This window comes from Lepus europaeus, chromosome 14 (assembly GCF_033115175.1).
Source record: "Lepus europaeus isolate LE1 chromosome 14, mLepTim1.pri, whole genome shotgun sequence".
Taxonomy (NCBI): domain Eukaryota; kingdom Metazoa; phylum Chordata; class Mammalia; order Lagomorpha; family Leporidae; genus Lepus; species Lepus europaeus.
Genome location: NC_084840.1, coordinates 20,342,298 through 20,354,621, shown reverse-complemented (window position 1 = coordinate 20,354,621; position 12,324 = coordinate 20,342,298). Strand labels below are relative to the sequence as shown.

The window sequence follows — 12,324 nt, the reverse complement described above, 5'->3', positions numbered from 1 at the left end:
AAACTGAGAGGGTGTTTATTTCCCAGGGAGGTGCACAGCGGCCGCAGGCACTGCTCTCCCGCTCCTTTCCCGAGAGATCCCCCCTCTGGAAAGTGCCCGTGGGGAGGCTGGGACGTGAAGAGAATCCATACACAACACTCGGGAGCCTTAAAAAAACACAGAGACAGACACCCTCCTGCACACAGGTACACATGTACAAAATAAATAGACATATAAAAGAGAGGCCACGCTCCCGCCGGGAGCCCCCGCCCGCAGCCGGGACCAGGCAGAGGCCATGTGGCCAGAACAGGCCCCGGCCCCAGAGAGGGGGGCTCGGCCGGGAAGACGGGGGGTAAGGGACGAGGGGACAAATAAATAAACAAACAGAGCCCGGTGTGCTGCAGGAGGCCTCAGGGCTGAGGCTGGGCCCCCCGCCCCCCGAGCCTGCTTCCCTGAAAGTGGCAGATCCAGCGACAGGCAGGAAGGCTCGAGCCACGTCCACCGGGCTCAAGCCAGCCCGCAACCAGGCCTGGAGCAAGTGGGGCGAGGGCCTGGGCTCCCGGGCAGCTGCCTCGGGGGGCACAGCCCGTCTTCCTCCTCCTCCCCCTCCTCCTCCTCTTGTCGGTGGCTCTCCTGAGCCCAGTCATCCTGCGGGAGGCCAGGAGACAGACATCACGGCTACAGTCCAGTGCCGCCATCCCCTCCGGTTCCACCTGGCCGCCCGTGTCTCACACGGAGCTTTCTTTAGGCCAGCAGAGAGAAGGTGTGAGACAGAAGCAGGTGCCGAGGAGGGGCAGGAGCTGTTGGAATGGATGGTAAGAAATCAAAGGGACCTGGGAGTCCCGAGGTCCCCCCTGGAGAAGTGTGGCCAGCGGGCGGGGGTGGAGGGCCGGGCAGCACGGCAGGGGCGGGGGTGGGCCGCTCAGCTGGGCAGCAACACGTGCTCCAGGAGGTAGGTGACGGAGTCCCAGTGCTTCCAGAGGAGGAAAAGGACGAGGAGCAGCAGGGCGGTGCTGCCGATGCGCAGGCGCGTCTTCATGAGCGGCGTGATGAAGCTGGCCACGGTGGACACGAACACCAGCAGCACGGCCATGAGCGCCAGGATCACGTTGATGAATTTGCCCAGCAGTGCCCGCGCGTTGGCGTTCTCCACGCCCTCCAGCTGCACCACCTGCTGCTGCTGCTGCTGCAGCTCCAGCTTGGTGACCCGGGTCAGGCAGGACTCCACGGCCTCCTGCAGGGGGCGCAGGGGAGCTCAGGGGGGGCGGGACCCCAGCCCCACCCAGCTCTCCGAGCAAGGACAAGGCTTAGGAAATGAGTGTAAGGGAAGGAGAGGAGCCGGCCCAGCCCAGCTCTCTCGGGCTGCCAGTAGAGGTGGGGACACAGCAGTCCTCCCCCGCGGCCTGCCTTTGCATGGTGGCCCCCCAGCCCCGGCCTGCCTCCCTCCCTCCCCCTCTGAGCTCTGTCCCCACCCACCTGGATGTCCCGCGCCCGCTCGTAGGACTGGTAGGCCACCTTCTCCTCCATGCTGGCCAGCTCCTGCTTCAGGTTTGTCATCTCGTTCTGGTGCAGCTCAGTCAGGTCATTGAGCTGCTCCTCCAGCCGCTCATACCTGGGACAGGGAAGGGGCTGAGGGCTGGCCTGGCTCCTGGGCCTCCCCAGGATGCACTGGTTCCTTCTCTCAACGGTCACTCGGCCCACCCCACGTGTCCACAGGCAGGCCTCGTGCTCGGTCTTCGACCCACACCACCCCCACCAGTCCTGCCCCAGACAGGACACGCTGTACCCATTGTACAGACAGGAAGACTGAGGCACGGCAGGTAAGGAGCCTGCTCTGCCAGGATCACACAGCTGGGGCAGGGAGGCGTTCGGGCCTGGCTGCCTTCAGCCTGGCTGAGCGCTGCACGGCCCAAACCTTCTTTACCTACAAGGTCCTTCCAGAGGCTGGTGGAAAAATGGAATCAAAAGCTTATTTTTTTTTTTATGACTGACTGGAAGAAAAAGTGAGTACTTGCACCATCATCCTCTGCTTTCCCAGGGGCACTAGCGGGAGCAGCTGGGACAAGAGCAGCGCTCCTACATGGAATGGTGCCGGCATTGCAAGCAGCAGCTTAACCCACCGTGCCACAGCCATGGCCCCAAATCCAAGTGCATTTTGGTGCAGGGTTGTTTTTTTTTTTTTTTGGGGGGGGTCAGTCTTTTTTTTAGAATATGCGTTTCCCATGAACGTCTGAAAACCCTTTCTATGTATGGATTTCAAATATTTTTGCCCCCAAAGCAAACACTGGAGTCCACTTTCCACAAGCTTTTTGAAGCACCCTTGTACATAAGGAAGAGTTTACACAGTCTCAATTCCCCAAACTTTACGAAGTGTCAGCTCAGGAGAGCCCCCCCAAATCTCAGGTGGCAGGCGACAGGCATGGAGCCCAGTGCCGTGCAGGTGGGGGCAGGGAGGCAGTGGGGTGCACAGCCTCAGGCTCGGGTCCAGGCTGACCCACATGCCCAGGGCTACAGATGGACACACGTCTGACGTCACAGGTTGAGCCTCATTGGCTCCTTCCTGTGATCCCGGCTGCACGGACAGGGGACCAGGCGCACAGGTGCAAGCCGGTGTGTACAGGGCACACAGGAAAGCGCACAGCTGGGATCTGAACGCGGGCACCTGGCTCCCCGCAGGAGAGGGCTGTCGGTCCGGGCCCCAGTCTCCTCTCCTGTACAGGAACCACAGACGGGCGGCCCCCTCCCCTGCCCGCGCTGCCCGCCGCCCCTACCGGTAGCGCTCCTCCTGCAGGCACTGGGTCATGTAGGTGTAGTCTCTCTGCAGCTGAGCCTTCAGGTCCTCCATGGAGTCCTCCAGGTGCGACTGGCCCTCTCTGATCTCCCGCAGCTCCTCCAGCACGCTGTCCAGGCTGCCGGGGGCGCCATACAGCACGGCGGACTTGGGGCTCCCCAGCGCGCCGGCAGGCCCCGCCCCGGAGTTGCTGCCGGCGCCGGCCGAGCTGGCACTGGCGCTGGAGCACTCGTCGTCGCTGCCGTACTTGGGGCTGGACACGAGCGTGGCGCTGCCGCTGAGCGCCCGGGCCGCCTCCTCGGGGGGCCCGTCCTCCAGGGGGTCCTTCAGGTGCGCGATGTTGTCGGCGCTGCCGAACTTGTTGCGGATGAGGCTGGCGAACTCGCGGGGCTTGGACACCACGGCCGAGTGCGTGGCCTGCGAGAGGCCGGACAGGCTGCCCTTGACGCCCTCCACCACGCCGCCGCCGAAGCCGCTGATGCCGGCGCGCACGTTGGCGCCCACGTCGCGCAGCCCCTGCTGCATGTCGCGCAGCACGTCCTTGGGCTGCCGCGACGGCCCGTTCTGCTCGATCTCGCGCAGGCGCCGGCGGTAGTGCTCCAGCTTCTTGTGCAGCTGCGCGATGGTCTGCGCCGACTTCTGGTTCTTCTTCTCGAACACCTGCTTGATGCGCGACGCCTGCTGCCGGTCGGCGTTGTTGGCCAGCTTCAGGTACTCCGCCACGTTGTCGTCCCGCGCCTCCTGCTCGATCTTGATCTGCTCCGTGATCTTCAGGATCTTCTGGTGCAGGTGGTCGATGGCAGCCTTGGTCCGCTGGGGGTCCGGCGCCCCCTCGGGCACGTCCAGGCTGACGGGGCCGTCGGCGTCCCCATGGCCCGGGCCGGAGGGGAGGCTCAGTGCCACCGCCTCTCCCTTGTCAACCTGGGGAGGGGGCAAGCAGAGGGGGCCGGCGTAAGTGGTGCAACCACGGGAGGGGCTCGGCAGGGCTGCCTCCGGTGGCCCTGCATGCGGCTGCTCTGGGTTTCTCTACCTGGAAAACAGGTGCAGGATGGACAGGAACCTGCGGGGAGAGCGCCAGAGACAAGGCGAGTGGAATCCCAAGGGGCTCCCATTCGTGCTCCTACGTGGTTCCCCTGGCGTCCCTACAGGGCAGGAGAGGCAGATCTGCCCAGGAACACACAGCTCGGAGAAGACACGGCCTGCAGCCCAGAGCCCCGTTGCTGGAGGCCTTGCCAGGGTTGACATCTCTGGGTAGACAAGCTGTCTCTCTGAACTCAAAGCTGCTGGATGCCCACGCCTCCCCATCTCTGCTAACACTGCCCAGGGCAGAAGGTCCGCCGTCCTCTGCGGCCGTCTCTCCCCGGCGGTCTCTCCCGGCCCCTCTGTTACCTTCCAGCCATCTGGAGCAGCCAGCAGCCTCGTCGGTTTCATGACCATGCAGGCCCACCCGCCCCCCTGGCCAGCTCCCCGGGGTCACCGGCCAAGGGAAGCAGGGACCTGTCTGGGACCTGCAGGTGCCAGCCACCCAGGCCGGGGCTGAGGGTGAAGGTGCAGGAGGAAGACTGATAGCCTCCCCCCCCGCACCCCACGAGGCCGGTGGGCTTCCCAAGCACATCAGGGCGCCACAAACTCAGGGCGATGAAGAAAGAGGAGACACAGAGAGTGTGGGGGCTGGGGGAGAAAGGAAGCAGAGGCCACACGAGATAGGAGAGCCGGGGAGTGCCTGGTCAGTGGGCCTGGGCCCCTGCCTGTCGGGGGGTCTCTGTGTGCAGCCCAGCGCCCCGTGTCTTATCACCACGCAGCACCGAAGCCGCAGGAAATGGCTCAACCCCACGTATTTTTACACATAGCACACCCCGGACGTGGGCAGGGCTGGGCCGAGGGGTCCGTGGAGAAGGGGACGAAGCACAAGGCCAACAGCCCAGCGGACCCCACTGGAAGCGGAAACGGCCTGAGCCAATCAGAGGCAGGAGTCCTGCAGCTTGATTTCTGTCAAGGTGCACGGTGTCAGTGACACACATGGCTCCAAACAGCAGCCCTGCCAACCCCAGCCACGGAGAGGGCGGCGCCGTGGGGGCCTCCTCTGGGGTTTGCAGGACGAGGGTGAGCCCCCACCCCAGTTGCTCCTCAAGTCCCTCCTCCTCTGCACTCAGGGCTCCCGGGCTCTGCTCCACAGAATCTCCGTGGTCTTCCTTAAATACCGCCCCCCCCCCTCCAGGTCTGACCAAGCCCCTTCCTCCTATCTTCTTCTCTGCAGCCACGGCAAACAGCCCATTCTCTATGTCCCTGGCCCTCAGTCTCCTGGCCTGCAGAGTGGGTAGAAGCACACCTACCCCCAAGCCGTTGGGGAAGTTACACAACACAGTGCCCAGAGAGCACCTAACACAGCGCAAGGCATACAGGAGGTGCTCATTAAGTGCTCGGTCTGGACCAAGGCAGCACAATCCTTCCCTCCTCTACCCCGCCAGGGAGGAAAACGATGACGATGAGGCTGCCCTAAACTTATTTAAGAGGTTACACTCACAGGTTTCCACAATCAGGACAGAACGACACAAGGCCACGTTCCAAGCATGACACCCAGTCTTTCATATTAAGAATCAGGTCGGCCGTCTTAGAAGGCTTCTGGCCTGTGCCCGGACACCACACCCTCCTCTCCTGTCCAGAAAACAGGGCTTGAGTCTGTTTGCATCATTGCTGGTCTCTGCCGTGGGGGAGTGGATGCAAATGCCCCGCTGGGCGTGCACGCCAACTGTGCCCTGGCTGCCAGCGGTGCTCTCGGGCTGCCTGGCCCGCTGCTCCCCCTGGCCGGCACTGCCTGGCTCACAGATGGACAGAGGGGCAGCTGGTTCCAAGTCCTATGAATGGGAAAAGAGATGTTCCCGGGGCCCGAGCGTGGCGTGGGGAGGCCTGGGGCTGGGGTCCTGTTCCCCAGGGCCCCTCCTCTTCTCTACCTCCTGGGTGACATGGGAGTCTACAGAGCCCAGGTCAACCCTTCTCTTCCCAGGGAGGACCCCGCTGTGGCCGGGACACAGCACCCTCTCCCCATGCCTCTTCTCTTCCCCTCGTGATGCTGTCCTGAACGCCCTGGCAAAACCCAGAGACGACACGGTTCCGGCCACTGCCCCAGCTCTGAGTGCTCGCCACTAAGAATTCACTGACCCCTGGGAGTGACCCCAAGACAAAACAAAAGGTGTTGGATAAGTGCCCGGGACCACACAGCAAGCAAGCCAAAGACCTAGAACTTGAATCCTATCTGGCTCCAAGACGCAGGCCCGATCTACTGAGGAGGGTGGGCAGCCCCTGCGGACCCTCGGCAGTCTTAGCCAGGGAGCCCAGCCATCCACCAGCTCCTCCAGCAGCACGGGTCTGGATCGACGGCTCTCAGCACCCAGCGATGAGACTGGCGTTTCTGCACACACACCCGTCCCGCCCCACCCCGCTCCCACGGTGTACATCCTTAGCAATGCTGCAAGGGTGGAAGCGCTTGACACCACCTGGGAAGACCATCGTGACATCTCCAGCTCCCCCCCACCGGAGCGCAGCCCTAATTCTGGTGGTCTCCATGGAGACCTCACCCACCCACCCGGCACGCAGCGTGCCTGCACTCGGGGGTGTATGTGAGAGATGGGGTGAGTGGGGGGTGTGCCGTGTAGGAACCTCCAAGCTCCCTTGAGTAGCTTCTACCCTCCTGCCACTGCACCTTGACAACCACTCACACTCAATCCAGCTCCCCCCCACCAAGCCGTGAATGGGACCCACAGGCAGGTTGGGTGACCCTCATCCACGACCAAACTCACCTCTGCTGGCATCGGGAGCCCAGGTCAGGAAAGCACGGACCACCTCCACCTCTGCCCCAGCCTGGACCAGGACCCCCATGCCCCCAGGGTTGGGGTGGCCTCACTCAGGTGTAGACCCCACATGGCCTCACTCAGATCTGCCCGTGATGCACACTGGCCAACCCAGCCCCTGCCAGGCTCTTCCGGAGTTCAGAGGGCAAGGAACATCCTGCACAGGCACAGGAAAGACCAGTCACCCCCCCCCGGGCCTCCAGGACTGGCCCTATCCCCAAAGGGAACCCCAGGCCTCCAGGGGCCCAGGAGGCAGAGCTGTCCAGTTAAAAACCGAAAATCGGTGTCACAGCTGACCATGAAGATGAATGACAGGAGCAGAGATGATCCTGAGGCCTGATGGTGGGGGGCCTGGGAGGACCCACGGCTGGGGTCCTGCACCTCTGGCCCAGACCCCAGCCTGCAGCAGGACACCGCCCCCGGCCCCCCGGAGGCTGACGATGCCTGAGACCTGCAAGGCCACCCCCAACCACAGGGCGGCCCTCAGAGGGGTTCCCATGGCCCTGCCTGCTGTCCCCCCGCCCCTGCCATGCACCTAGGCACTGGAGGGGGACAGGGCCACTGGGGTAGAGAAAGCCCAGGGCAGACAGGCGAGGGACTAAGAGGGATCTGGCTTGAACAAGGAAGGAAAATGAGAGAATGTGGTGGGGGAAATGCGACTGTTGTGCAGGGTGACAGAGCAGGGGGCGAGACTCCCCGAAGAACAGCAAGGAGGGCCCTCCCCTGGGGGTGGGACACCCCCTTAGAACCCTGGCTCTGTTACCAGCCGTGGGACTCACTTCTCTCATCCAGAAAATGGAGCCGATTCTGTCTCAGAGAGCGAGCGGGAGACGAAGCGAGCCCCTGTGAGGAACAGGCACGGGGGGAGCGGCTCAGACCCTGCACACCCATCTGAGCGGCCACAGTCCTTTTCCAGAGAGGAAGCAGGTGCTGATAAAGCACGCACAGAAACTGGAAGCTGCCTCCAGCGCGACCCAGCCACCCCACCCCGGGCTACACGCCCCCAAGAAGTGTCCTTCGTATCTACCTGGAGTTCAGCGCGGCCAAGGGCGCACACACACCTACGCCCCCTAACAAGTGACTGAGGCAACAAAATTCGAAGAATGTAGCAACCTGGATCAACTTCAAAAAGAAGTGCCTGCGGGGGGGGGGGGGGGGGGGGGGGCTGGGGGAGGGGTGGAGCGACTGCCTGAAGGGGTTTCCTGGGGGGTGAGGAGGATGACTGGGAACTCCACAGAGGTGACTGTCCCACAATCCTAGTGTGAAGGCCAGGGTCCCCACGGAGTGGCCCTGGGGCTGGGTGACCTGACGGGGTGGCGGGGTGGCGGGGCTGCTCAGCTCTGGTCACCCCAGGGCCCCCTTCTTCAAGCTGGCCTGGAGCTCACCTGGCCCAGCTCCCCCAGCTCTCTGTCCCTGCCCCACAGCTGGAGTCCTCACCCCACCCTCCCGCCTGACCCAGCCTGGCCACCGCAAAGGTCCCTGTGAGCAGCCTGGGCAAGCTCTTAAGAATGGGGCTGTGCAGGGAGGGTCACGGTCCCCACCCGTGCCAGGCACTCAGGGGGGCTGTGCCCTCTACTCGGGGAGCCCACTGGCCAGGGCCGTGGCCACAGACCTTGTCCTGTGCAAGGCTGAGGTCCAGGAAGGACCAGCGAACATTCTGGACGAGGCAGAGCCGGACACTGCCCGACAAAGCACCGAGTGCCCAGCATTCCCTGTTCTTCCTCCTGCGCCAGGGAGACCGATCCGCAGCCACCCCCACCGTGGCCTTGGCTGAACCGCGGAATTCCCTCCCCACCCCCTCAAGCACCCGGCATGAAGCTGGATTAGGCACTTGTCCAGATTCTAGGAGCTGCTGGATCCCATGACCCCCCCTGGGGCTCCTGTCTCCTCCCAGGCCGGCGCTCAGGGTCCTCATGTTAACCCAGTCCTGAATAGGGGATGCCGGCCCTTCCATCCTTCTGCACACCAGCCTGGGTCCAAGAGGCACCCAGGGAAAGCTTACGGGAAGCAAGGGACCAGCAACGTGCATCGTAAAACGTGACTCAGTTTCCCTCTTCAGCAACGAAAACGCCTTAGACATTCTTCAGGATGGGCCTGGACACAGCTAACCCCTGCAGAGAGCACGTGTGACCCCTGCCCAGCTCCACAAAGAACACCTGCTAGTCCCGAGGGCTGGCTGACACAGAAGGGGCCTTCCTGTCCCAGCTCAGTGTCAGACAACTTCCAGGTCGTTCTTAGACAAGCAGGCCGCCGTGGGCACCCCTGGAAAAGGGAGGCTCCTGTGCTCCCCCTAGGAAGGCAGGACCGACACCCCTGTCCTGCTCTGCTGGGTAGGTCAAGGCCCACGCAGGACGCTGCTCCTGACAACAGGGCCTGAGCTTCCGGGGGCTGGGGCTGGGGGGTCAGAGCCCAGCTGGTGAGTGTGGCCTGGCGACCGGGAGACCCTGGTGACTCAGCAGAGATGCTGTGATCTGTGACTGTCCCCACCAAGACCCCAAGGGCAGGAGAGGTAAGTAAAGCAAACCTGGAAAAACCCAAGGAGGGTGACCATCTTCAGCCCGAGGGGCAGTCAGACACGGTGACCAGAGCAAGCTGGAAAGATTACTCCACGCCTTGGTGCCGATGCCTTGGTGTCGATGTCGATGTCGGGAGTACCCTGCCCCCATCCTCTGCACTTGGGCTTTGTCCCATCCTGGTGGGGAGCCGTGGGCCACCTGCAGCCACTAAGGCCAGCTCTGCACTTCACCCCCAGGCACTCCTCGGGGGACAGGGTGGGGGAGGGCAGCTGTTCCTCCAACGAGGGGCGACGGGCGGGGAGCCTCTGGCTCCACTGCCAGAGGCAAGGAGGCAAATGCTTGGACACTTAGTGGGGCACAGGCGGAACACCTTGTATACCTTGGCTTGTTCACCTGGGGCGAGGGAGGGACTCCAGGGGCAGGGGTGCCCACGGTGGCCGAGCAGGATCTGCCTCCTCCTGCCACTTGCTGCCCGGGGTGGGGGTGGAGGGACACACACGGTCCTCTCGCCTCGGCTCGCCTCGCCCCTGGCTTCTGCCTCTTACTGTTGGGCCACTCTCACTTCTGGTCAAAACCACACCCTGTCCTCCATTCCCCAGTTCCCGGTCCTGCTGAGAACAAAGCCCTTTTGTCCACTCTGATGTCCTGCCCTCTGCTCGCTGCAGCCACAGCCCGAAGGGGCACCCGGTGCAGGCACTCACCTGGGCTCTGCCCACTCTCCCACGCTCTGTCCTGGGGACTCCCTCAGAGCCCCTGGGGTTGGAGCTCACTGGACCTGCCTGCACCCGTCACTGCTTCTCCCAGGACACGAACAGCCTCCACTGGGCGCCCCTTCCTCCTCCCTCCACTTAACCCCCATTCGATCCCCTGCCCCAGCCCAAGTGCCACACGGCCCCTGGTTTTGGGGGTGGGGGACACTGCTGCCAGGGTTTGCTCGTCTTCCTGCACAAGGAGCTCACGCCGACGCCAGGACCCTCCCGGCACCTATCACACTTGTCGCTGTAACTGGAGAGGTCGGGGGCTAGAGAATGAGCACAGCTACCCCCGATGTGCAGCAGAAATGCCTTTCTCCATCCCACACCCCCCCCCCCACAACCCCGGGTGAGCCCCTCTCCTCCCACCCACTGGGGCCTCACCTGGGTGGGCACCGTGTCCCGAGGCCGTGCTGGTGACAAACTGCCAGGGGCTCGGAGGCCCCAGCTGTCCAAGGACGGGGCCGGGCCTCCAGGGTCACAGTCCCTGGGCAGCACTGGGCTTGCAGCAAGCAGCCGGGGTCTGCGAGCAGGTGTGCCTGAGCCTCCAGGCTCTGCAGCCGCCATCTCCAGTGTGCAGCCCAGCCGGGGATTAGGGCGGATTGTCTGGGAGATTTCCCCTCCCCCAGGACACAGGGGCTGTCCCTTCCCATCTGGCAGGAGGCACAGAGAGTCACCAAGCAGGAGGGCCAGGCTCTAGAGGGGCCCCCAACCCCACCCAAAGCCCCTACAAGTTCAATGTGATGAGACGAGCAGGTGCGACAGGTGTCGAGGTGTGTGAGCACGTGCACCTGCAGCGTTCACCCATGCAGACAGGCGCTCTGCTCCGCCCCTCTCACTGCACGTGCTCAGAAATGCCTCCCGCGATCCAGAGCCGGCTCACAAACACAGCACAGTCCCACAGGTTCCCTGCTGCAGCTCAGACAGGAAGTGGGCCTCCTGGGCGTCGAAGGCCAAAGCCACCGGAGCCTGCAGAGGCTCCTTAGCAGACCCCATAGGGCCCACTGCACCAGTCCTGCTCTCTCTCCTCGCTGCCCTGCCCCCCACCATCCGGCATCATCCCCCCCAAGGCAGTCTCCTCCTGCACACACTGCCTGCAGGGATCAGCCAGCAGCCAGCCTCACTAAGGGACTCCCTCTGCCCTGAGATCCTGTCCCAGAAACCCATTCTCAGCTCCAGGCGCCACTGCGGCGCCTTCACTAGCTCAGCGTCCCACCCCCGCCCTTGTTCCCCCAGTACCACCCAGAGAAAGCATCCCAGCACTCACAGCAGTCACTTGCTCCTTGGACTTCATCCTGACAGCCCCGACAGAAAGTTCTGTGAGTGGCCAGCAGAGGGGGCCAAAGGGCCACAGCTAAAGACTGCGAACAGTGAAGAGTGACGAGGTGGCCAGCAGCCACTCTGGCCGGCTGGGTCTCTCCAGCGGTAGCTTCCCAGGGCAGACTCACAGCTCACAGAAGAGGTGGATTCTGTGCCCACTTAAGTCTGGTGACGGACTCAGGGCTTAAATACTGAGGGTCAACATGCATCATGGTGGGGCGGCTCCAGGTTCAAGGAGGAGGTACAAGGAGATAAGGAGGACTCGGCCTTATCTCTGGGGGCCAGTACCAGGGCTTGCAGCCCCTATCACCAGGGCCAGGAGGCCCCACGCCCTGGGCTCCCAACGCCGTGCACATACTCGTGGTCTGTGAGGACAGGGGCAAGGCAAGAGCACGCTGCACAGGCCCCGCTCCTGGGCAGCTCTCCCAGCGCCCTCCCAGAGGCCCCCGTTCCTACCTGACCTCCCCTCCTCGGGACTCTGTCACTCTCTGGCATCACACACTGCCCCTCTGGCAGAGCGGTTATTTGTAGATAGTTTACGGCCCCTAGTAAACGGTAGGAAGGCAGACTCTGGTTCTTCCACTGCCCTGGGCCCTGCCCAAGACTGACCCTCGCCTGATCTTTCGCGGTGCAGGATGACCCCACGCCCTTCCCCATTCTGCTGTGATCTCAAAGGCCGTCCATCCACTGCAGTTTCTGTCCTAGGCAGCGGCGAAGACAGCTTGATCTTTTCACACCTGACGCACCCTTGCTTTGCCTCCATTTCTGGGCTCCACCAACCTAAGATTTTTTTTTTTTTTTTTAATTTTTGACAGGCAGAGTGGACAATGAGAGAGAGAAACAGAGAGAAAGGTCTTCCTTTTTCTGTTGGTTCACCCTGCAATGGCCGCTGTGGCTGGTGCACCGTGCTGATCCGAAGCCAGGAGCCGGGTGCTTCCTCCTGGTCTCCCATGCAGGTGCAGGGCCCAAGCACTTGGGCCATCCTCCACTGTACTCCCGGGCCACAGCAGAGAGCTACCTGGAAGAGGAGCAATTGGGACAGAATCTGGTGCCCCCACCGGGACTAGAACCCGGTGTGCCGGCGCCGCAGGCGGAGGATTAGCCTAGTGAGCCGCGGC

At 63.3% G+C, this 12,324-nt stretch overlaps 1 protein-coding gene across 2 annotated transcripts in view; it reads right to left on the bottom strand.

The window, feature by feature from the left end:
* Positions 1–12,324, bottom strand: part of TMCC2 (transmembrane and coiled-coil domain family 2) — a 34,856-nt gene continuing 22,532 nt past the window's right edge. For both annotated transcript variants that reach the window (XM_062211284.1, XM_062211286.1), the window contains exons 3-5: positions 2,751–3,691; positions 1,456–1,591; positions 1–1,213 (exon numbers count right to left, since the gene is read on the bottom strand). In XM_062211284.1, coding sequence (XP_062067268.1) covers positions 902–1,213; positions 1,456–1,591; positions 2,751–3,691 — 1,389 coding nt within the window. In that variant the 3' untranslated portion in view covers positions 1–901. The remainder of the gene's footprint in view (positions 1,214–1,455; positions 1,592–2,750; positions 3,692–12,324) is intronic.